At 39.1% G+C, this 25,385-nt stretch overlaps 1 protein-coding gene across 18 annotated transcripts in view; it reads left to right on the top strand.

The window, feature by feature from the left end:
- Window positions 1-25,385, top strand: part of gpat2 (glycerol-3-phosphate acyltransferase 2, mitochondrial) — a 143,754-nt gene that overhangs the window by 67,618 nt on the left and 50,751 nt on the right. For 12 of the 18 annotated variants that reach the window (XM_042421116.1, XM_042421104.1, XM_042421106.1 and 9 more), the window contains 2 exons: window positions 19,193-19,280; window positions 23,074-23,145. The exons of 5 other annotated variants lie outside the window; for them this stretch is intronic. In XM_042421116.1, coding sequence (XP_042277050.1) covers window positions 23,133-23,145 — 13 coding nt within the window. In that variant the 5' untranslated portion in view covers window positions 19,193-19,280; window positions 23,074-23,132. The remainder of the gene's footprint in view (window positions 1-19,192; window positions 19,281-23,073; window positions 23,146-25,385) is intronic. One more of the 18 variants, XM_042421110.1, reaches the window with a different exon arrangement.

Below are 25,385 nucleotides of genomic sequence, written 5' to 3'. Positions count from 1 at the left end.
GGCTCTTGAAACTCTTGGGTTGACTGAGTGGAATATTGTTGCTTTAGTCATTTTAGCTTTTATATAAGCTGCACCAAAATGGCAGAAGTTTATATCAGATTTGTTTGTTTTTAATTTATTCTTTTATTAATTTAATTCATTATCAGTTTAACTGATTATTATTTTCTTGATTCGTCCATAAATTGTTTTGTCTATAAAGATGTAAGAAAATTGTGACAAATGCCCTTACATCCCCTACAATTATCTTGTGTTGTCCGTCCAATGGTCTAAAACCTAAACATTTCACTACAGTTCTTGGAAAAGAGATTTCACATACGGATGGTTATGTAATGTAACTGCAGTTGGAACCTGCATCAGGGCTCCATATTCTTAGTAAATCATCCTCATCCATTTGTCTATTTTCCTGTGATTATCTGCATCCAGTAGCAGGCTAAAGGGGCTATTATACTCCTTCAGAACAGCTTGTTGGATGATCGAGTAGCTTTGGAAACCTTTTCCCCCTACACCTTTCCGACGGCGGATTAGGGTAGGGCTGTGCAGGGCCGTTTCTGTAATTTTCCGACATCCGACGAGCTGATATTCGCACCCACTTCATGCAGTGATTGGCCAGCTGCATGGAGGTGACAAAGGAGCCAGGGTTTAAACTTCTCTTGCTAGCTCTCCTTTTTTCATTCTTCACAAAACAATTTCTGTCACTTTTTATGTGAACAACCAAGTGCAACACTATGACTGCCTTCCGGGAGAGAAAAAATGTGCCATTATCCCCGTATTGAAGCCATGTATTGAACCATGAACCACTTCAAACTAATACGGTTGCCACTTTAAAAGGGTGATGGAAACCCTACTTATCATCCAGTAAGTCTTCATGGCAAGTGGAACAGCAGAGTGTATGAACAACCATGTACCTAGGTTTGCAGGATTTGCAATAATTTGCTTTCACTGCCAAAAGGCTGGGCTGACAAAAGATGTGGGACCTAATATTCATTTGTGTTGTATTACCTCCTTTCTCTGGACTGCACTGACTCTTGACTTCTGTCCTTCTCCTTTTCCCTCTGCCTGCCTCTGCTTGCTCCTCCTGAGGTGAGTTCACCGATGTATTTATAGTAGGGCTGTGACCAATCAATTCCAAGAACAGTAGAGCTGTATGTCATCAAGTTCAGGTTCAAGTATTTGACTACTTCTGATTCCTGGTTAACTCAAAGCAGAGTAACACTAACTCACAAATGGAAATGAACAGTGTGAATGCAAACATAACTGAAAAAACATGCAGGTCAAAGAGAACCGTGTTATAAATGAACAAAAGTTGCTCACAGCTGGCAGATTTAGGAGTGACTCCTATAAACAATGGCTGTGACAGACCAACGTTAGATCAGTATTTGCTTTTAGCAGATGATTCACAAAGTAAACCAGCTCTACAAGTCACAGTTGTTACTAAAAAAAAAAGGCTTCATGGCCATCACTGGGCTGCCAGATCAAATGCTCATCCTGATATGTGCACCGACAAAAGATGTGTCTGTCAACAAGAATAAATAGAGCCTTCCATTAACACTTAGGTGGTTGATGAAAGCTACAGTATAATACACTTGACATTGTTCTCAAGTGTCCAGGCTGAACCCATGAATCCTGTACCCAGCAGTGTCTGAAGCTGCTGTTTGAAAGGCATCATGTCCCAGCTGGATGGCACTTGGTAGGGGGCAGTCTCTGTCCCTGCAGGCTGTGGCCGCTCACGCACATATCACTCCTCACACATCCACCCAGTAAATCCACGTTAGATGACAAGTTTTTAGTATGTTTAAATTAGGCTCATTTTATTGCTCAAATGGATCGTCTCAAGTAGTTTTACGTACAGTATGTCAGCAGTGTTTGTACCTCCCAGTATTGCAGCTTTGTGATGATTTATGATGATCACAAGGTAATAGAAAGCTAGTTCATTCATAAAGCAAGATGTCGTCCATAAAGCAGGAATGTTAAGTGCTACTTTAGACTTATAGTGGTAAGATAAAGTTCTTTGTAAATACAGCCTCAGGTTTCAATATGACTTCACTTGTAACCATGAAACAAAAATAAAAATTTCAAACAAATTCTGTCACAGTGACCATGCTATATCTACTTATACATCAGTGACATACGCTTTTTGCTCATCAAAGAGATTATTATATTTATTGTGTAATAATAAGCCCACTAAAGGTGGAAGATAAAATACTTCAAGCTGTACCTCATATGAAGCTTAGGTGGAAAAGGCACACAAAACACTATTCTAGAAACAGACAGCACAAAACACTTCCATCACCCTGAATTCACCCTCCTGCCCACCCACCCTCCCACATGTCCTGGGGGGTACATAATACACTTCCTTGAGTGACTGATGAAAGAAAGAAAAAGGGGAGATAAAGAGAGGGGTATTGATCAGATTAAGTGTCTATCGAAGTTAGAGAGTTAATGTAGGAGAGAAAGGGATCTCAAGTTCTGTGAAGTCTTTTCACAGATCCTCTGACTGTGTGCTTGATTTTTTTCTAAGTGGAGAAAAGACTTTAAATCTTTGAACCAAGAAGTTGTGCAAGGGGGGTTAGGTGGGTAATGGTGTCCACGTTTACATGGAACCTAATATTACACTAATAATCAGAATAATAGCCCAATCAGAATATAAACGCTTCATGTAACCACCTCATTTGGAACAGACTGGCCCGATCTGGCCTGAGCGGAAGGAATTTTCAAATGGGTTGAGAGGGGTGGTGTAAACCTCTGAATAGTCATTCAACAGGAAAGTATTAGTGCCTAATAACCATGTAAATGCGTAATTTGATCGTTTCTCTCTGGTTGGAATAAATATATTCTTTCTGCACATGTTTGCCGCTCATGGGAATAACATTAGGTAACATGATGTGAAGTGAGTTCTTGCACACTTACGCAATTCAATGTATCTGAATAGACCATGGTTTGGTACTTCAAATTTAGTGACGGGGCTTTCAAAACTTCCAAACGTCTCAACAAAGTAGATGTCATAAAAAGAGACCAGACCTTTCTTCCTCCATTTTATAAAAGGTGGATCTAGAGTAGAGGGTAAAAATAGGTTATTGTTGCAAATAGGGGTGAGGAGGGAAGGAAATTTTAATCCAAAATGCTGTCTAAACTGTATCCAGATTTTTCATTAGGAAAGTACAACAGGGTTGCTAGTGTATTGGGAGGGACACATTGAGAGATGAGCAAAAGGTAATGCAGGAAGAGAGGATGAAGTACAGGAGTTAGGGGAGTCAGGGGAATGACACCATTTTTAAGCTATTGAAGGTGGTGGCCCAATAATACAGCAGCATGTTGGGTAAGGCAAAGCCCCCATCCTGTTTGGGCTTCTGGAGAATTGCTTTTTTGATCTTAGGGGGCTTACGAGCCTAAATGTAGGACAGTATAGTGGTGTCAAGTCAGTTAAAAAAGGATTTTGAGAGTTAAAGAAGAAGAGTCTGAAAAAGAAATAGGATTCGAAGTTGCACGTTCATTTTGATTGTTTTGATCTGACGCACAAGTGAAAGAGGTAACATGCTCCATCTCTGAAGGACCAGTTTAATCTTCTCAATCAGTTTTGTGAAATTATCTTGTGAAGCGAGCTAAGAGAATGCGAGATCATGACACCTAGGTATTTAAAGCCACTAGGGGATAGGTGACAGGGTAGTGTACCTGGAGAGATTAATTTGGCCAACTGGTTGACAGAAAAACATACACTCTTTGCAATATTCAGTTTGTAACCTGAAAATACTCTGGAGGTCTTAAACAGATTTACTATTCTGTCAACACAGTTTAGTTGGTCTTGAACGTATAATAATAGTTCATCAGCATACAGTGCTACTCTGTGTTCAATACCTCCTTTGTGTATGCCTGAGAATGATGTGGAGCATTTCAGACCTATAGACAGGGGTTCTATAGACAATACAAAGAGTAGAGGTGAGAGGGGGCACCTCTGGTGAGTGCCATGAGTGAGAGGAAAAAGGGGAGAGATTTCAGAGTTTGTTTTACCACTAGCTAGTGGGGCAGAATATAGAAAGCGAATCCATGAGATAAATTTTGGGCCAAAGCCAAATTTTTGTAGGACTGTAAATAAATATTGCCATTCCACGCAATCAAATGCCTTTTCTGCATCCAATGAGATGACCATATCAGGAGTTGGAGAGGCAGAGGGAGACAAAATTACATTCAGAGGTCTACAGACTTCTGGCAACTGACAACCCAAAATAAAGTCTGTTTGGTCCTCTGATATGATACTGGGGAGGCAGGTCTTTGCTAATAGCTTGACACTGTTGAGTAGATTGATAAGTCTGTAGCTACCGCATAAGTTAGAGTCCTTATCTTTCTTTAGTATAAGATAAATCAAAGCTTGGTTCAGTGTTGGTGGTAAAATGCCCTGTTCTAGTGAATCGTTATAAACATCTCATAATAAAGGAGCAAGTTGTGCGTAAACTTCTTATAGAACTCCAGTGGGAAAACATCTGGGCCAGGAGTTCGGTTATTCTGTATGAGATAGATTCAGGAAGTGATTTCCTCTAATCCAAGTGGTTCATCTAAACTTTCTGCCATTTCTTCACTTATGGTGGTATGCCTAAATTATTAAGAAAAGACTCCATAACAGAAGTATCAGAAGGAGGCTGTGATTTGTAAAGGTTGGGGTAAAAGGAAGAATTTATGTTTACTGGATCTGTGGTCAAGTTCTGAGAAGAGTCACATATTTGTGATATGAAGTGAGATGCTTATTGACGCCTTAGCTGTGAGGCTAAGCGATGACTAGTCTTGCACCCATTCTCTTGTCCATTGTTGTAGGTGTTCTTTCCTTGTCGACAGCAGGTCAAATTCAATTTGCAATTGTAGGCGTTTAGCTGCCAGAACAGGATTAGGTGAAGAGGCATGTTGCCTATCTATGTCTAGGATAGTGTCCATGAGTTGTTGCTGTCTCACTCTTCTGGTTTTGGCCAAATGTGCACTGAAAGAAATGATAGGTCCACAGATAAAAGCTTTCAACGTTTCCCATAAAAGTGATGGAGATATGTGATCAGACCTGTTGGTCTCTAAAAAGAAATCAATGTTTGTGGATACATAGTCACAGAACTCTGTGTTGGCCAGCAACCCCGTGTTCAGTTTCCACCCTCCAATGTCTGTATGAACCTGAGGGGACGCGAAGGTCTAGAGTGTGCAGGGCATGATTAGAAATTACTATGGCAGTGTATTCCTTAGATCTGACAGAAGGTAGAAGGACCCTGTCAATGAAGAAAAATCAATACGTGAGTTGAGTTGATGGACAGTGGAGAAGCAAGAAAAATCTTTAGCAGTAGGATGAAAGAAGCGCCAGGGGTCAACACACCCTATCTGATCCATAAGTGCTGATAAGGTCTTAGACATTGCTGTTGGTATGATTGATTTGAATTGTGAACGGTCAAGGCTTGGATTAACAACACAGTCGAGACCCCCACTTAAGATTAAATGTTGAGTGTCAAAATTTGGTAGGTGGGAAAATATTGCAGACATAAAACTTGGGCTATCCCAGTTTTGTCCATACACACTAGCCAATACAACTGGTGTTTGGTAAAGAGTATCAGAAACTATAATGTAGCGGCTGCCAGGGTCAGAAAATATGTGATCTGGATTGAACCTGATTCCTTTGTTTTTTAAAAATAGTGCCTCTGGATTTACTATTAAAATTGGAATGAGATGTTTGTATATAGGTATGAGAATACTTGGAGTGCTCAATCTGCACCACCCCCCAACCTCCCTGGCCTTGGGAGAGTTGAAAATGTGCTCCTTGTTATTGTAGTTGACTCAGAGATGTGCTGGGTACCGTATACCAAACTTCACTCCCTGTTTGTAGAGGAGCCCCTTGATCGGGTTGAATGCTGCTCACTTCTTTGCCACCGCGGTGCTGAAATCCTCGTAGATCTTGATTCTGTGTCCATTGTAATAGTCCTTATGAGACTTTGCCCACTTCAAGAAAATCTACAATCTACATCAATCTATATTGATGAAACCTAACAATAACAGTAGGGCTGTAGTCAACCAAATAAAATCTTGGTTGACTGAAATCTTACATAATTTCCAACTAATCAATTAATCACGGGGGCGGGGGGATTAAAAATTGTTGGATGTCATGAGACAGAGTGAACTCAGCAGCCACACATTTCTCTGTCCTTTATTTCTCTGTTTAGCGTCTTCAGGTTAGGCTAAACCCTTGTTGCTAACTTTGGATCCAACCCCCTTTACTTTTCCAGCAGTTGGGGAAACAACAGATGTGACTTTTCTTGGTCTTGAGAAGCTGCAGCATTTATTAGCTGTTACACTGTCATCTGTACTGTACATTTACTGCCAGACAGACAACTTACTGCTAACCTTTTCCTCTGCTCCGCTTGCGTTCACCGTCACTTTTCTGCCGCTCGCTCTTTCCCATTCGCTACGCAAATATATTATGCAAGGCGCCATTCCTTAATGAAAAAATTACCTGTGAAACGGGGGTGTATTCAAAACACCCCCGTTTCACACACTTTTCTACTTATGAAAGAAACACAGCAATTATTTGATCGGATGAGAGCATATTGACCAACTAGTAGACCAGGAGACTACAGCCCCAAATAACAGGTTGTAGAGGTTCTTCTGGTCATGGTTTTGGTTGCAGGCTGTGGTGAGCATGGTCTAACTCAGGTGGCACAGAGAACAAGTCTCCCAGTAGGGCAGAGAACAGCTTGGTCATAAAGTCCCTAGCATTTCACCCTCCATATTTTCCCGGCAGTCCCAATACTCAGACATTTTGGTGTTTTGAACAGGATTCCAAGTCTTTCACTTTAGCTTTGAGTGCCGTATTCTCCTTCATCATCAATCCTAGGTTGGATTGGAGTCCACTCTAGACTGGAGTCTAGACTAGACCCTCCTCTCCTTCAGCAAAATATGACTTAATCGCATTCCCTGTTAGCCAGCTATTTAGCTGGCAGGGACTGCTTGTGGGGGCCCTCTGAATTCTAATTAAGGAGTTTGTATGTCAGTGCTTAATCGAACAAAGGAGAATTGCAATGCATCCAATAATTGATTATTTTTTCACCTCTACCTGATGGGAGGGACAGTTGAATGTGTTACCGGACATTAAACTTTATTTCGTTTTTGTAGTAAATGTGTCTGGTGAAAAACATCTTGCCTCAAACTGTCCATTACAAGAGGAGATTGCTGACTCATACATCAGCAGTTAGCTAAACAACATTTTTTCCTTTATGGGACATTGGTTCCATATGTGTGGGTGTTTTCAATGCCTGGATAAATTCAATACCGTCATCTGGGCACATGTTGCAGGCATACTGCAAGAGATTTTCCACATGATAGAAATGGAGCAGTAAGAGTTGTAATATGTCTTGATGATGCATCAATGGTTTTGTTTCACTCAAACTTGTCATGTCTCTTAATCATACTTTCACATTAACATTAATGCATCTTTTTTCTTTTACCATTCTTATCTTACAGTATTTTTCCATGCAAAGCTGAGCCAGCCACATAAACCTCATTTCTGACCACACACTTCAGACATGCTCATATTGTAATATAAAGACCAGCAAGATTGATGTTTGTTATCAGGAAATGATGATGGGAGTCTACTTTATTTTTCCACTTTATATGCTGTAGACATGTGTAGAGAAAAGGTGGTTTAGGCTTTGTTCTGAGTGCTATGCATATTAAGTTTATAATGGCATATGTCAACAGCTTAAAGATTTCGTTGAGGAAAAACAATAAAAAAGGGCCTTAAAATCTCATTAGAAAGTTTGGCCTTTATGAAAAAGAACTTTTGTGGATTGAAGGTGTCAAAAGTTATCAAAATCCATTTTAAGCTGTCCTAGGACATGCCTTCAATGTCATGTCTATCAGACCCAAGGTGTCAAAGGACTTCTCCACTTATCTTTTATCCCTCTTTGTCTTTCGTCAGCAGTTGTTTCCTTCCTCTGTATCCTCTGACTGTCTTTGACTTTAAAGCCCAGTTGCTCCATGATCCCTGTAGGGAGCTTGTAGTGGAGTGCTGTCTGCAATACAGTACACAGACCATTTTATTATTTTTAACTGAACTCAGACCCAAGGATGGAAAAAACAGAGGAAATGGGAATGTGTCAATGTTAACACGTGATTAGTCATCCATCCACAAACAATACTTTCATTACCTACTGATTAGTTAAATTCTATCACAAAATCAGGTTTCATAAAGGTCAACTGTCCTGTAAACCAAAATGACCTCCATACATCTATTAAAAAAATCCTCAGGAAGTCATGTGTTTTCTGTTTTCTTGCAGGAATTGTTCACTCCATGCTTTCTTTCACCCAGTTGTTTGGGTGAGCTGTTCAGTGGAGGGTCACTGTGATATTGTTGGGAAGATATTGGTGTATTGCAAAAGAGAAGATGATTCAGGTCTTTATTTTTAAACCTCCAGGACATACTGTATCATTGCACAAAGACGCAACCCATGCGTAAGATGTTGCCAGAGCCAAATAGCATCTAGCCGATTAAATTTACTAAATCTGCTGAATAGCCAATTGTCAGTTCTGGTGCAAGCTGTAGACTGCACAATTGCAAAGCCAAGAAGTCAGTTTTTCAGATTTCTTTACAGAGAAACAAGCTTTCAATTAGACCAAGTGTCAAGACTTTGAGCCTTTGCTTCATTAGTCAAAACTTATGACACAGCTACAACAACAAAAGGATTTTTCCTCCTCGATTGCCAGTTCCCATGGCATAATACACACAAAATTACCCAGGAGTTTCAGCTCATTGATGGCAAATCAGTCAAACAATGCTTTTGTTTATATACTTATTGATTATTGCTTGCACATTGCTTTGCGCATGGTAGGGGAAGTGAAAGAGGCAGTGAGAGCAGCACATGCCCTTACTAGTTGTATCCAGATGTGAATGTAATGTAATGTGTAACTGTGTGAGTGTGGAGCAGCCGTTCCTGAAAAAATAGTATTGGCTTAGTGAATCTATCCTGGTTAAATAAAGCTTGAAAATGGTTGTTGTTAGTCTCCATGACAGAAGATATTTTTGCCCCCGAATATTTATAAGTGAGCTTGCAAACATGTGGGTATAGGACATCTATTGATCTATTGATGCTAACATTTTACTAAAAGACTGATATGATACTGAAAGACATCTAACCTACCTGTGTGTTCTGCTTGATACTGCTTTGGGTAAATGATGTGTGAATCTGGATTGTTGGTAGACTGTTTTATCTTCAGATAGAGCACCAGATGATTCTGCGAGTCTGACAAGGTGCTGTGGGACTACAGGAAATATCTGTGCCTGTGTGGGAATTTGTTTTCCAAACAAAGTGTCAGAAAGGGCCTTTTTGATTTAAGACCCTTTCTTTTGGCTTTATTTTTTTGCAATTTTTCTACGTGGTCTTTTCCCCTTTATAGCTGTCCTTGTAGGTGTTGCTACTGCAGTAACAATAATTATCTTTCAGCATCTGTGAACACTGTTGTTCAATGGCCTCTTGTCAGCTTCTGACCTGGCTGGGATCAGCTTCTGACCTGGCTGGGGGTCAGGAGCCTGGGGACTGAACCTTCTGAGGCTATGTGTACAAAGTCTTTTGTCTTACCATTAGTTTTCCTCTCTTCAATTCACTTCACTTTACTAACCACACTACCAATCTGGAGGATTTGTTGTCTGTACAGCATGGTAACAAGGCTCCGTTCACAGTGTCAGCAAGTATCACATAATAATGAATGATTCTTAGTATTCTTAGGTAGACAGAGAAGACACTCTAAACTGGTATGACAAATTTCTAGCTAAGAGTGTTCTCTTCAGACTTGTTTACAAAGCTGCAGTCATTTTTTTAAGAAATTGAATTTGTTAAACCCAGTCACACATTACTTCTTTAAAATGGCAAAATTTGTGGTGACATCATTTTATTTCACGGGAATTGCCACAACTAGCAGATTCACTTTGGTGGGGGTGGGGGTTAAGTAAATTTGACTTTGTGGTTAAATAAATCTTTTTGACCACTAGCAAACTGCCTAAACAGTGCTGACCTTTTAGAGAACAGAGAGCTGGAATGTCCAAAATTGAGAAAGCTATTTACTTGCGATGTTGTACCATCCACTTTAATACTACCCTTCTCTGCTGGAGAATTAACTGCTCAGTTATGAGTCAATGGTACTAATATGTCTTTTGAATAAACTATGTTAACTTACTGTCTTGTTCGTTACCAAGCTTTTGTGACCTTCGCTGACTGGTTTAGAGAGACAGTCTGTCTTGGTGAATTAATCCTAAATATGAAATACCAGCACATTCAAATAATGTTGCCATATTTTATTCACAATGAAGGTGTTTGTCTGACCAACAAAACTAGTATTTGGACAGTGACACATTTTTTATATAAACACTTTGCATTTAACAGAGGAGAGAGCCATTATATACAAGTTGTTCCAGTGTGGAGAAAAAAAAAAACACTTTTCATAGTCACAGTCACATTCTTCAGGGGTTGGCACCTTAACACTTCCTGCTCTCAACCCTCTTCCTCTTGAACACACTTAACTCGCTTCAGCACACCCTCTTATCAAGACAAGGACCAGACAAGAATGTGAGGTAAACAATCCCCATGTTGGGGATTTGAGGAAGAAAAACACTCAAAATTTAGTTGAAATTGTAACTAACTAAGTCTCTCCAGTTTTACACGTGTCACACAGAAGCATGAACAACTAGATGAACTCAAATCTAAATGAACACATTGTATGCATTTATTATTTCTTGCAGCATGTTCTCGTTCACATGCTCATTTTTTAAATTTTTTGAAACAGTATTTTTATTCCTGAGAAAAGTAGACAGACTTGTTTTCCTATTTCAGGGACAAACCTTTCTTGAATTCCACAGAGACATGGGGTGAGTGTCTGACCCAAGACCTACACAAACTGACCTCTTTGCTCAAGTGGGGGTCTGACAACATGACACTGACCAGAATCAAACACTGTGTCAAAACTCTTGAAAAACTAAAAGCATAAATGACCTTTAGGGTCATTTGAACTGGAGAAAGGACTAGATAACTCCACACAAACAGGACTGCTGGACTGTTAAGACTCTTTTTTTGGATCTCGCTTATCTACACATGAACTGTAGTGAATGTGGGAGTGCATTCCTTAGTGACTTAGCATTGGGAGATTCCCTATCAGCCCTGTCTTTAAGCCAGTGCCCAAATTAATGTGAAGCAAGGACCTGATCATTACTTGAACCAGATAATGGTACTTAACATAAGATTTCCAGAATAATGATATAACTTTGATAGCTGTATGATAATCCATTAATGAAATATTAAAATTCAATTTTATTACATTTTTCACCATGTGACAACATTGCCCCTGTTGACTGTTATAGCAAAGTCTTTGTACACGAAATGAACTGCATTCAATTTTTAAGTTTAAAATGACCTAAACTGTCTAACCTTTTTGCATGTACAAGTATTAGCCAAATTATATTTTGATAGTTAAATTAGACAAGTCATAGAAAGTTTTTTATATTATGAAGTAAGAGTTCTGTTGAATTTATGTTTGAATCCAGGTAATAATACTGAATGTTTAATCTAGTCACTACAAAAAATGTATGTTTCCAGTCACATAATTGTTGTTTTAATTTTACTTCACTATAGTAGTATGCTCAATAGTTAGATTAATCAGGAATGGCATGTTGAATGAGGAATTAAGAAATAATGCTGAACTTTGTTTTCTGAATAGTCTTACAATAAACTGTTATCTACAATTTTGACATGAAGGTGGGCCATGGTGACGCTTGAAGTGTGATTATGCGTTAACCCTAAATTTAATTCCCAAAGAATAGGGATTAATAAATCATAACTCCGCCATTTCAGTAACACCAGTTTTTTTTTTCTTGGAGAACAAAGAAAATTAATAGTCATTAGAACTTTGGCACAAGTAACTTTTTAATAGCCCAAGACTTCAGAAACTGATAAAAAGCTGAAGGCATCTCCCGTGCCTTTGGGCTGGTCCCCATATTCTGAGCTCATGAAATGTGTATTCTCTTAAAATTTTCCTTAGAAGTCTCTTTCTTTTGTTGTACGCAAAATTTTAATCAGTTTTGACAAGTTCAGTTATTTTTGCTTTTTATATTTTTATAACAAGGAACCCCCGCGTTTTAACATGCAGTAGTCTACTTTAGGAGTCGATCCGACCAAAGTTATTACTCTAGCCAATGAAAGACTTAGAGCAGCTAGATCAACTTTATCCGACCCCAACCGAGATCTACAACAAGTCTAAAGCCTAAATTAAACACCAGCTCACGTCACTCCGCAACAGAGAGGGAGAGACGACGCTTCAGCAAGACTTCAGCACACTGCAGCCACAAAGATCTTTCAACAACACTGTACTGTCCTTCATACTGTTGTCGGATTCATTCGCTCAGCAGCTCGTTTTCCCCGTCACTTCGGAGCTAAGTCATGAGGACTCGTTTCCTGCCGTGATCTGAAGCAAGAGCGGCTCTAGAGCAGCTTTTGAAATGTGATCGGACCGAATGGATTTAATTCTCATAATGAGACAAGTCATTTTGCGTCATTTTAAAAAAAATGTATCCGCTGATTTACAGACGTCTCTTTCACAATGTGAGTCTATGGGGAAAAGTCTTTTTGGGCCAGTGTGCATCACGTGACGTTGTAATAACACGGTTTGGCTGCTATGTCAAATTTGCTTCAAAGCCTGACGCTCTTCCTGTATCTAGTTCTCTTTATTAATCCATGGCTAAAACTCAATTGTTTATGATCAATGAAGTTTTAAGCTCTTTAGATTCCTGTTGCTATAACTTCAATGTTACGTTAGATTCAAGTCCCACACTTTTAGACACTTTTTCTCAATGATTTGAAGTTCCTACTTTCATTTAAAGGCCTTATTATTGTTTTACTTTATTATTCTTTATCATGTATTATTAAGACGTATTGCTACATTAATAAATGTCTTAATTTATCTTAAGAAGTTGTGGTTTCTTTGATCACAGCAGACAGAGTTCACTATTTTGAAAAGAACTTACAATTAATTTGAGACTGATCAATTAAACATATGTGTTCCCTTCAATAAAAGAAGGGTGGTGCCCCCACGAGTTGAGATATTAATAATAAAAGTAGATAACGCTACACTTGAATGTATATCTGTTCATATCAAGGTCACTGGCCTGTGGCCTTTTGGGTAAACTGGAGCTCTGATGCTGAAAGCAACAGATTCATAATTAATATCTCTTAGACGGACAGCAGTTCAGACCTTCTCAGTGGACCACAAGCTGCTGTTTGATGTTATATCCCCTGCCTTGTTGTCACTATTTTCACCCAGAGAAGACAGCCATCCCCTGGTTCCTGTGGCCTAGTACCACATGTGCTAAAATTAGGAACACATTATCGAAAGCTGTGGTGAGTGATATTTTACAATTCTGTACAGTCACCATAGTAACCATTGTCACCATTGTCAGTGTTTCCTGTTTGTTCTCAGTGTAGTTAGATTGGTGACTGGCCTCACAAAGCCAGTCTACACTGCCTCAAAAGCTATTTTTGCCTGGTCAGATACACACCGGACCAATCACCGAACAATGGTGAGTGAGTAGATAATAGAGTGACTCACCTCCTCTCAAAACCAAAAAGCTTTCAACAACTATTAAAAGTAGGCAGTGTAGTTATTAAATGAAACACATTTTTGTAATCGCTTGGCCTTTTTCTAGTATCAGATTTATCCAGAAGCTGATTTCCGGCTATAGGTTAGGAGAAGTGTTTTTATTTCAGTGTGAAAATCAGAAACAAAGAGTGGTGATTTCACAGCAAGGTGTGTGTATATCCAGTTAGGTGTAGGAAGAGTGCATGTTGATGCAAAAGTATCTGTTATTTAAGCTTCTTAAAATTATAATCGTCTCAAACAAGTTAAATCTTTGTGTGGATTATCTAAGGAAATTAAGGGCCAACTTTTCCACGCTAACTGCAGATGTCACAGTTTTAGGATGTAACACAGCATAAACCTATTCTTTCTTGAAATATTAGATGACAGTGAGTGTCATAATGTAACATCTTAATCACTCTGAGCTGTTGAAATGGCAGGTTGAATACTCATAGTGTTCTGCCTCTTGAATTAATATCACATTTTAGAGCACATTTGGCCTTCTGATGACATTCATTAAAAATGCATTAGTCTATGCATTCATATTGCATGTGTTTGCATAAAGTACGCATGGGTTTGACAACAAGCCTAAATTTTCCTGGTCTTATTTTAATCCTGCAGTCTTTCATTTTGAGTGCTTTTGAGAGTTGCACACAAATAAGGGCGGAGGAAATCAGAAGTAGAAAGACTGAAGGTGAGGGAGTGGGCGACAGATGGGAAGCATAGACTCTGGTCTCAGCTAAATGAGCTGTTGCTGGAATTATTGGTCAAATCAATCTGAGTGCCACCGATGCTAGGGCTGTCTACCTGCAGGGCAGGAGTAGGAGTTTTATGATATCGTTCTATTAGAATGAGACACACACACACACACACACACAGACAGAGAGAACAAAACTGTATGAGCTTTTTCCTTGTGTGGCTTCTGGTCATTTTCAGGAGTGTATGATTATAGATATTCACACTTCGTACTGCCATGTTCTCCTTCAATTTTCCTAATTTGGCAAAAGGCAAAAATGGACTGTGATATTTAGTGTAGGAGCTCTTGTTTTCTATAGATTATTTGTATGAAAGTGAATTGAAAGACTTTGAACTTTGGATAGCATTAACAAACACCAGACCATAGACTGAGTGACCAGAACCTCTGAAGATTGTAAGTCAGTCCAACATGATGTAATATATACAACCATTGTAAAACTTGACACTGTGTAAAAGAAGCGTCGATTCAGCTTTATGTAAATTTTCAAAGATGTAATTTTCAGTTGTGGTGTTCTATTGGATTATATAACATTGTAAGGGTAGGGTTCTTAAATGAAATGAAAATGAACCCTGTAAATGAAATAGAAAAATAGCTTTCAGAATAATGTAGTCCAATACAACACTATAAAGTACAGCCTCAGAAATTACCATAGAGCTGATTCAGCAAAGTTAAAGAGTAGTCTCAACAAAAAGATAACATTGCGGTAGTATAGTGTGGCTATCATGTTGCATAATATTGAGCAGGTATTTCTAGGGCTGTGCGATATGAGGATGTATATCGTGTGACAATAGAAAAACATTTATTCTTTCATATTATGCTCTACTATTTATTTTGTTGTGTTGCAAATCACACTCTTTATGGCAATATTTTTGTCATTTGGAGTCTGTCCATATTTTGTGCAAATTACATTAATAAATTACTCTTCTGAAGCTTTTAATGCCCTTAGAGTAATGTAAAGAGTGTAGTTGTCGTCAGCTCGAGTACTTAACCTGTGACATTGTCTCTCCTCTGCTACGCTGTGTGTAGGATTTTGTGATGAAACACAGAAAGCAGAGGAGAGTAGCACAGCCATAAATGACAGCAAAATGCAGTAGAGACTATGTTTATTTGTGTTATTTACCTAATTTATGTGCACTTGTTTCATTCCAGCTCAATGTGAGAGTCTCTACTGCATTTTGCTGTCATTTATGGTCCTGCTACTCTTCTCTGCTCTCACTCTCTCTGTCCTTGAGTGTGTGCTCCACACAGCAGAGGGCTGTGTAATTTAATCCATTGGAAAGATGGAGGAAGGACCAGGAACTATTTATTCTTTGAATTTACAGAATTTGTGCTACATTGTGATATGTATTGTTATCAGGATATGAAATTACCTATATCGGGATATGAGATTTTGGTCATATCGTACACCCTAACCCTCTATGTGACAGTGATTCCAGTCTTTTGTTCATTGTGCTCCATTGTACTCCACTGGCACTGAAATGTCACTTAATCTGAGTGCATTTTCCTCTTGCAGGGTAAATTACAATAGGTGGAAAGGTTAGTCCTGTAAATCTGGTAAAACCTGTTCTTGTCAGTCGGGGCACATTGAAGCCAGTTTGAAAGATGCAGAAGAGAATAAGAAGGAAACCTAGTTAGGATCTTCATTTTTAAGAATGTAGTAAAAAGAAATTACAGACTGATTGTTATATTTTCATATGTTGTCATAATGACGCATTATAATGTTATGGCTGCAACTAATGATTATTGTTGCTTAAACAATTGTCAAAGATTTTGCATATTTTGTATTGTTTTTCTTTTTGTGTACATTTTAGACCATTGTTTAGCGATGTAAAAGAAAGTCGAGATCTTACACTTTAAACCTGCTATAATGGAGATTTTTGCCACTCGGGGGCAGCAGAGACAAGTTGTGAACACAGTATTGACATATCACCTTTTAAGTCGATATGATGAAATTGTTAGCAAACAGTTTCTAATTTACATGCCCAGCAGTCATAGAGCAACATTATCATTTATTTGGAGTCGTGTTTATGGCCATCTGGAGAATGTAAGTCCAATATTCGCTTTCTTTTAGCTCTGTTTTTGGTCTCCACCAACTCAAGAGGCAAATATCTGGCTCTTTAGTTGCTTAATGCTCCACTATGTTCACCAGCTAGTCGCAAACTAATGTCTATTTGCCATTTGGTGCTGAGCAGGTAGTATATGGTGAGATTTTAAAGCCTTTTTTCTGAAAACAAACCCTGCTGCAGACGAAAACTACACAATGACAGCGCTGAGAGTTAATCAAAACAGTTAAGTTGCAGCCTGACAGCTAAACAATGAGCTGAAGCTCCAAAAACCCAAGGGAGCTGCAGAGTCTGGTAATAATTCTGTGTAAGTTCATTACTACGAGCTACACCTCTCACATTACATGTTTTCATTTCATACATTGTTATTATAAAAAAATATTGATTTGAGCCGCTTTAAGGTGAGATAGAACATGTCCAGTAATTGTTTCACATCGACAATATTACTGCTAACTGGCTGTCTACATAAGGTGTGGTGGGACTCCTCCATTGAATCTTTCCCACAAATGTACAATATACAGTTATTTGTCTTAAGGCCTTAGTTGTTACTGCCAATAGTTAAGGGATTAATATGTCAGTCAGTCAAATTGATGACGGGGCTGACCCTGATCATGACCTGAACTCTATTGATTAAGACCCAATGAGTAAAATGCTGAGACAAGAAGATTGGACGACATTTCAATAACACTTGTTCTTTCCAATGTTCTTCCTGTCTGTCAGCTCTTTGTAGGCAGCAGGGGGATCCTGGGAATATTGCTGATGCTGGGGAGCCACAATAATTCAGGCTACTTTGATTAATAATTTGAATTAGAAAGTTATGGCCCAATTATCACATAAATTGCCCTGTTAAATGGAATTTACTTTCTCCTCAGTGTGTATACTATGCATGCATTATTTGTGTGTGTGTGTGTGAGTTAGAGAGAGGGAGAGTGAGGCAGAAAGTAAGATTCATCCATGAAAACTCTCTCTTCATTACTTATATCAACAGCGCTGATAATGCTAGTGTGGTTCTTTATTACCGTCATCAGTTTTATTGGTGTTGTTAATACTATGGTTTGTTCCTCTGGCACTCTAATGCAGAAGAGATGAGTGGATCAATCACAGCTAGATTGGCTCCTGGAGGAGAAATAACCTGCATGAGACAGAGAGAGAGAGACGGCTGGAGTGAGCGGCAGAAAGAGATAAAAAGCAAACAGGAAAAAGAAAGATGATATGAAAGAATGAGCAAAATAATTGAACAAACAAACGGGCAGAGATGAGTTATTAGTCAAGAGAGAGAAACAGAGTGAGAGGGAGGACAAAAAAATGGGTTGCCCTGGATTGTGAGTTCTCTGTGGGCATAAAAGTGATTTAAATTTGGAAAAAAACAACAATGTGCTCAGAAGGGGGATAGAGGTCTTTTTTTTTCTGGAAAGTGAAAGGGTGGACTTTTGCAAGGAATATGGAGTACCAAAATGAGAATAATAGACAGACTGCAAGCACAAATAAAGCAAGTGCTTTACTTTTCTTCGTGCTGCAGTCAAAATCACCTCCAGCAGAGATGCACTCTACTAATATAAACTACAGTATATTTCTTGCTGCACCTTATTTGTTTCTCTGATGGAAACTTGAGAAGAGGACAAGATGTGTTAAATTCTTTTCTGATTGATTTTTTTAACAGCAGCCCTTCATCACTGCACTCCAGCCTAAACAAGCATGATCAACCTTGTCTTTTGCTCCTGTGGGACACAAGGCTGTGATGGACAATATCACAAGGAATAGGAGAACAAAACTAGACATTGAATATGCTGAACATGACTTTGTGTTTAAATTGATAAAACTAAATACACACAAACGCACACATCGTCAATCCCAAATCACTAAACTATAAAACTAGACAAAGACAATATAAGGTTTGATTTTCTGTGTGCAATTTGAAGATAGATGCAACAAAGAGAAGCAAAAGAAACTGGAAAATAAAGAAGCAAATTTGAGACAAAAGCTTTAGCCAGCCGCCCCTATTATATTAAACTCACAGTTACCATTTAGTCGATCTGTCTGTCAATATAGTAATAAGAGGCATGGTTTTTGAGTGAGAGTGTGGGGTTATTATTGTATTATTGCAGTATTACAGTGCAACTGCCTGCAGTGATTTACATAATATTTGTCAAAACTTTCCTCCATTATAAATTGGTAGAGCATAATTCTTCTACTAAAATGTTACATCTGGAAGTGGAGATTTAAACATGCTCTGCTCTGTGAATTATTGCTGTATTTGTGGTTCAGTTTTATACTCAAGGGCATTTTTTAGGGAAGAGAGACCCAGCTGATATTGCAATTGGTCATTTTACAAGTAATATGATTGGTGGCCCTAAATTTACCTATCGAAAAATAAATAAATCTTAAAACTGGCAAAGCAAGCTAGTGAGCATTACTCAAACACTATTTTCACGGCCCAGTCCGTCATGGCTGCCCACTATCTACCACGCAGGTGTCTGAGACAGTTTATTTTACTGTTCAGCCCCACAAAGTCTCAGGATGGCGCTGTTAATGCAGGCAGGCAGTATCTCTAGACTGCTTGTGCCGATAGTCAATCTGGGCCTATGTTAGCATGCTACAAGGTGTTTGAGCTAACAGAGCTAACGGTTAATTTCAAAGTGCTTGTCTAAATGAAAACAGTCTTTGGAGTCCAGTGGAAAGGAAAGATGGAACAATGGCAGAACAGACACTGTGATGTGACCTTCAGTTTGACTTTTCTTACCAGGTGTGTGAAAGCGTGATTTACCAGGCTGACCTGTGATCATTCAGAACGCCATAACCTGGGTCGGGAGACCTGTCCGGCATTTTTTAAGGTAAAGACACAGTTGCTGAATGTAACAGAATGTAGCATGATGGAAAAAATCACTTTTAAAATAAATCATAGTGGTATGGAAATATTTTTGAGTAATGAGCTTTAACTTCAATAATAGCAGGTGTAACACTTCCAGGAGGCAAAGAAGTATTTTTTTTGTGTGTTATCTTTCTAAAAAATGTTTAGGAACCGTAATTAGCCAATCAGATATGAGATTGGTTGATCCTTATGCCATGTAAATGGTGAATGGTATCGCCACTAAACACCTGATTGGAGCATATGCAGGAACATGCAGGATATGGTAAAAACCGCCGCAGCGTTGGCACTAGAGATGATGGAAAAGTGGCAAGGAGACAATTGTTATTACCAGACAGTGATGAGGGGGGCAGATCAGGGACTGAGAAATGACAAAGAGGGGGAAAGAAAATGAGTGATGCAAGAGAAGACAGCAGATGATGAAGGAAGCAAGGACAGAAGATTATTGAAGAACAGAAGACAGGTGGTGATGGGAAAGGATAGTTGATGTGGATGATGTGAGCAGACGTCTATGTTTCACATCACAAAACTCGACGAGAAAAATGATTCTTAAGCTGTTTGTCACGGTGGTTAAAAATTCAAGAGAGAGACGAGGAGTGCGGCAGAGACTGGAGGGAAGTAGCAGAGTTTAGGAAGAGTAGAAGAAAGGGAGGGATGGCAGCAAGGCAGAAGGAGGCAAGACAGTGTTTTGTAGTATAATTATAAGAGCTCTTACCCCAAGCTGCCATTGGGGATGTTTCTGTTCTCCACTTGAGCGCGTTGTTGTTTATCTGCACAGCTGGTTGAGAGAAGGAAGGGAGCAAGGGGTAAACAAGGCTGAGTATACAAGTCGGAAACAGAGGAGTTAAGACTTTGGGATGTCGTGTTTTTGAAAAAGATATGTACACACCTGCAGCGGTTGCTTTCTTTTGTTTTTTTTCTGCTATCACTTGTTGTCAGTTGTGCATTCTCAGATCTACTGTTTGTCACATGTATACTGTATGTCTAACTAGCTACATCATGCTTCCGCTTGCCTGCATGCCTTACTGATTTTTTTTTTTTTTTTTTTACTAAGTGTGAAGGGCCAGTTGAGCAACTTTGTGTTTCTGCCCTTTATTTCATCATTTTAGCCGACCAAGTTAGATAGTTACATTCACATCCACATTATGCAATAGCTGAAGCTCCGGTTACACAAGGAGGCATAAGCATTACTGTATTCTTTACTGCTACTATTTCCACGATGAACAACACTACCTTTATTACCACCACTAATGAACAGAAACTCATATATTTATGTGTGAATCCAAGCCGTTTAAATGCAACAAGTGTCTTTAGTTTCAGAGTACAACTTACAGCCGCTCGCTGAGGTAGAATTATTGTATGATATAATATTCTAATTGTAATATTAATCATGTTATTGCTTGTGCGTTTATAGAAATGCTGAGTCATTTGGGAATATGGTGAAATACAGTTTACGGTGTACTAATGGTTTCCTGTGTACTTACTCAAGCATAGAATTGCTTGCCGAGGCCATTTAAGAAATGTTACACCTTCTTCAGCACAGCACTGTGTTGACTCAGCAGCATTACATCTGAACCTGTAGAGGATACTTGTTATCCTACTCTACAGATCTTTTTGAATTCACTGTAAACCATTTCTTTGATTCCCCTCTCGGTGTGGAAATTTGACTATACATAACAGAAATTGTGCCTAGTTGATTGGCGCATTGGCTGATGTCCATTAGAAATGACTTAACTTTTTTAATTTCCCGACCATCAAAAAAAAACGTCAGTGTTTTATAAGTCCAGTTCATTGTGGCTTCTGTATTTGCACCGCACAGTATCAGTAAGAGTGAAGAAAAATGATTTTTATATGTAGTGAGCTAGAATGAACAGCAGAAGGGTTAAATAGGGATGAAGTAAGTGTCAAATTGTTCAGACGAGGAGTACGCTGCACAGGGAAATTGAAGCCACAGAATTACATTTCTTTTCTATTTCTTTCTCTTCTTCCTTATTTTCTGTAGCAACCGGAGATGAATTAAAGAGAAACTGAAGGGCATTTACTAGGGCTGCCCCCAACCGAAGATTTTCCTAGTCGACTAATAGTTGCTAGTTCAAGCCATTAGTCGACTAGTTGTCGCACGTTTATGATATTAATTTAATTATTTAAATATTTTTTTTTTGGGCATCAGAAAATGGTTTGAGTTCCAATGAATGTTATAAGTAACAGTGTTAACACTGTGCTACATTACAGAGAAATGCAAAACCGTAATAATGAGCCTTTAGAATATCAATTTTACAAGCGCACACACAAAGTGAGCTGCCTGTTAACAACAATGAATATATCGGATCAACCAGCAAGGAGAGTGAGTTACCTTTTTCAGTCCTGTGGGTCTGTTAGTTCCATTAAATCCTCATATCTCTTATTTTAGGGGGTTTCCTGGCAGGAAAATGTCAAAGCTGACAGATATTTTCATTGGAATCGGTGCTTCTGTTATCACAGTGGACTGGGTCACTGACTGAGCGATTGTTCGCCTCGGTCTGGTGTCGCCATGTGTCACCACTTCCTGTGTCCCTTAAATGCCCTCTAGCATGTCGTACACAGTCCAGCCATACTATGTTTTGACCTAATTTTGGCAAAGCTCCCTAATGGAGTTTGAAGTTGTTATTTTTTTCCTGCGACTGACCGACCAAGGAAAACTTGGTCGACTAAGACTCTTCTCATCGTTTAACGGTTGGTTGACTACTAGGGGGCAGGTTTACTTGAATAAAAAAGTGAAGTCACTCATTCTGATTACAAGGTTGTTTATTCAAAGTACCACTTTTCTTAATAGATCTAGTTAAAACATGCAGAAGGGGCTAGTAAAGCTGTGGCTGGGGCTCCAAATGCCTGACAGTGTGGAGCTCAGAGTTTGCTAAATACACACAACAAAACTAATTTCAAAACCAATACAGTCCAACTGTAAAACACTAGAGAACAAACCAAAACTACAAAACTGCCACCTGAAGCCACTAAAAGTAGAAATAAAATAAATCACGACTGTTAATATTTTAGAGTAAATTGTAGCCAGTCCAGTGCTATACTGTACATGTACATAGTATTGTTTCAGGCCTGGACATTGCCTCTTTACAGTAAGTGACTTAGATGAAAATTGTGCCTTTGATGAAAAGAAATCTTGTGTGAACACGAACAAAAACACTGCTGCATCAGTGCCTAACGGGGGCACACAGCGAGGAAAGATGCAATAAAGGCTGATGGAAAAGATATTTCAAGGAAATGATGATGTTATTGTCCCTGCTTATTGTGCTTTTTCTACTGTGGACAAAATGTTGGTGTACTCCTTATTCCTACCATCACACACCTCCTCTCCATCTATGGATGATTATCGTTAGGATTTTATTGATACTATTACTCTTATCAATACTCCTTATCAGTCTGGTATTATATCAATGCTGTGCACAAAAAATGATAAATTCTTAAAAGGATTAGAATGAATTGATTCTTTAAATATAACATATTGTTTTTAGAGTAACAACAGCAATGGTTACAACAGCAAAGTCACCATATAAACTCAATAATAACTCCCTGGAGACAAATTTAAAATTCAACATTAAATAAATAAGTATTTCTGACATTAAGGTTTAGGGTTAGATTAACTTAGGTTACATTAAAACGCTGACTGAAGTTTCAAAAGATGTAAAACATAGAAAACAGTCACTATCACTCATTCACCCTGTCATTCCCCTTCTTACTGCTACTGTGGATTCACTGCCTGTCAGGTACCGCTGGTAGAGGGAGAGTCAGGGCTGCTGTCTCAGACTGGCGCCGGCAGACACAGATGCGTTCCACACGTATGTACTAGTAAACAGGATTGCAGCATGATAACTTTCCTCTTGTAAAATCCAGTCTGTAAGTATTGCAGTGTTTTTCTTATAAGCCTTTAATAATAATGATAAGCCTTTCCAACCGGACTCGCTGAATTGTATTTCATTGTATCACCGGTGTTTTAAGCAACCAGCCCACCCCAACACACCCCTTGTATTGTTTTACACAGGGCTGTTTTCAGTCTGAATGCAGCTGAGGAGTTCCTGTATGTTGGTGGACAATATTAAAAAGCCGAAAAAAGAAAAAGAACAGCTTAATGAGACTAGGTATACAGAACATGAATACAGTAGACGAGACAGGCGTTCTTGTTTGCTTTTCTAGCACATGCACAGTGGGCAAATTTTCTATGTGTATAGTCCAAGCGGTCACACATTTTGGGCTGCACGCAGAGTGGTCCGTGCAGATTTTGTGGACATGGGTGGATGACAGTACTTGAGTCACATGGACCAATGTGGAAGCCAATTGGCCTTAACAAGCATGCTATAGCTGTATAGAACATACTGGTGGTAGAGACTGCAGGCATAAATTTAGAATATTGCTTTTCTGCAAATGTATGCCTGTTGTGGTGTTTTGATAAATAACTATTTTATCAAATCTACAACTTTTAGTTTAGTTTAGTCAGTGTCTGCACTCACTGCATGCAGAGGAGAGGCAAAGCAGAGGAGCAAAGTCTGGACACTTTCGAGTTTTTCCCACTGTTGTGCATGAATGACCAGAACACCACATACTCACCCTCATAAGTGTTCTGCTATTGGCATACAGTATATATGTCCACTACACTGTCTACAATAAATCCCGTGACCTGAGGATCCTCTCTCCTGTCCTGATTCTTTGACAGAAATCGTCTCCATATCTGCTGACCCAAACCCATTAAATTTCCAAAGGCCCAGCCCGTATTATATACAGTAATGAGTATAGTCATCGTCAACTCGAGTAAAATTAATCTTTCACTTCACACAGTGTCATTCTCTCCACCGCGGCCTCTCAGCTCTGCTGCCCACTCTGTGTGTGTGTGTGTGTGTGTGTGTGTGTGTGTGTGTGTGTGTGTGTTCATGTGCACAAAGGCAAGACTGCATGGCAGTGTGATCATAAATTACACGAAAACCATATTTTACGATCCACTAAACTCAGTCCTCGGTGTTTTCAAGTACTGATAAAAGAACCAACCTTGAAAATACTGGGTTTAATGGGTTCCTACTAATTTAAAACTGATTCCAATTCAGAACCGAGTTTCGAGGAGCATCCCAAACTCCACCAAAAAGACCAAAAAATAAAAAGGGCAGTTGACAAAGACACCACGCAGTACATATGGACAGAGGAAACCATTCATTCATTAAAGTACACACATATGGCACCAGTCAAAAGTTGGGACACACCTACCTATACAAGGGTTTTTCTTTATTTTTACTATTTTCTACATTATAGAACAATACTGAAGACAACAAAACTATAAAATAAAACAACAACAAATAAAGACGTGTTCAACAAACCAAAATATCGGTCGTATTTTAGATTCCTTAAAGTAGCCACTGCTTGCCTTGATGACAGATTTGCTCACTCTTGGCATTCTCTCAACCAGCTTTATGAGGCAGTCACCTTGAATGCTTTTCCAACAGTCTTGAAGGCGTAACCACATAATTCTGAGCACTAGTTGGCTGCTTTTCCTTCACTCTGCGGTGCAACTCATTCCAAACCATCTCAATTGGGTTTAGGTCGAGTGATTGTGGAGGCCAGGTCATCTCATGCAGTACTCCATCACACTCCTTCTTGGTCAAACAGCCTTACATAGCCTGGACGTGTGTTTTGGGTCATTGTCCTGTTGAAAAACAAATCAAGGTCCCACTAAGCGCAAACCAGATGGGATGGCGTGTCACTGCAGAATGCTGTGGTAGCCATGCCGGTTAAGTGTGCCTTGAATTCTGAATAAATCGCCCACAATGTCACTAGCAAAGCCTTCCCACACCATCACACCTCCTCCTCCATGCTTCACGGTGGGAACCAGGCATGCAAATAGCATCTGTTCACCTTCTCACAAAGACATGGTACAGATTTCTGACTGAAAACATGGTACAGACAGTACAGATTTTTGGTGGTCTAATGTCCATTCCTTTTGTTTCTTGGCCCAAGCAATTCTCTCCTTATTGATCTCCCTTAGTGGTGGTTTCTTTGCAGAAATTCAACCATGAAGTCCTGATTCACACGGTCT

This window comes from Thunnus maccoyii, chromosome 9 (genome assembly GCF_910596095.1).
Source record: "Thunnus maccoyii chromosome 9, fThuMac1.1, whole genome shotgun sequence".
NCBI classification, from domain to species: Eukaryota; Metazoa; Chordata; class Actinopteri; order Scombriformes; family Scombridae; genus Thunnus; species Thunnus maccoyii.
Note: the sequence above shows the minus strand (reverse complement) of the source record. Positions and strands in the feature narration are given on the sequence as shown.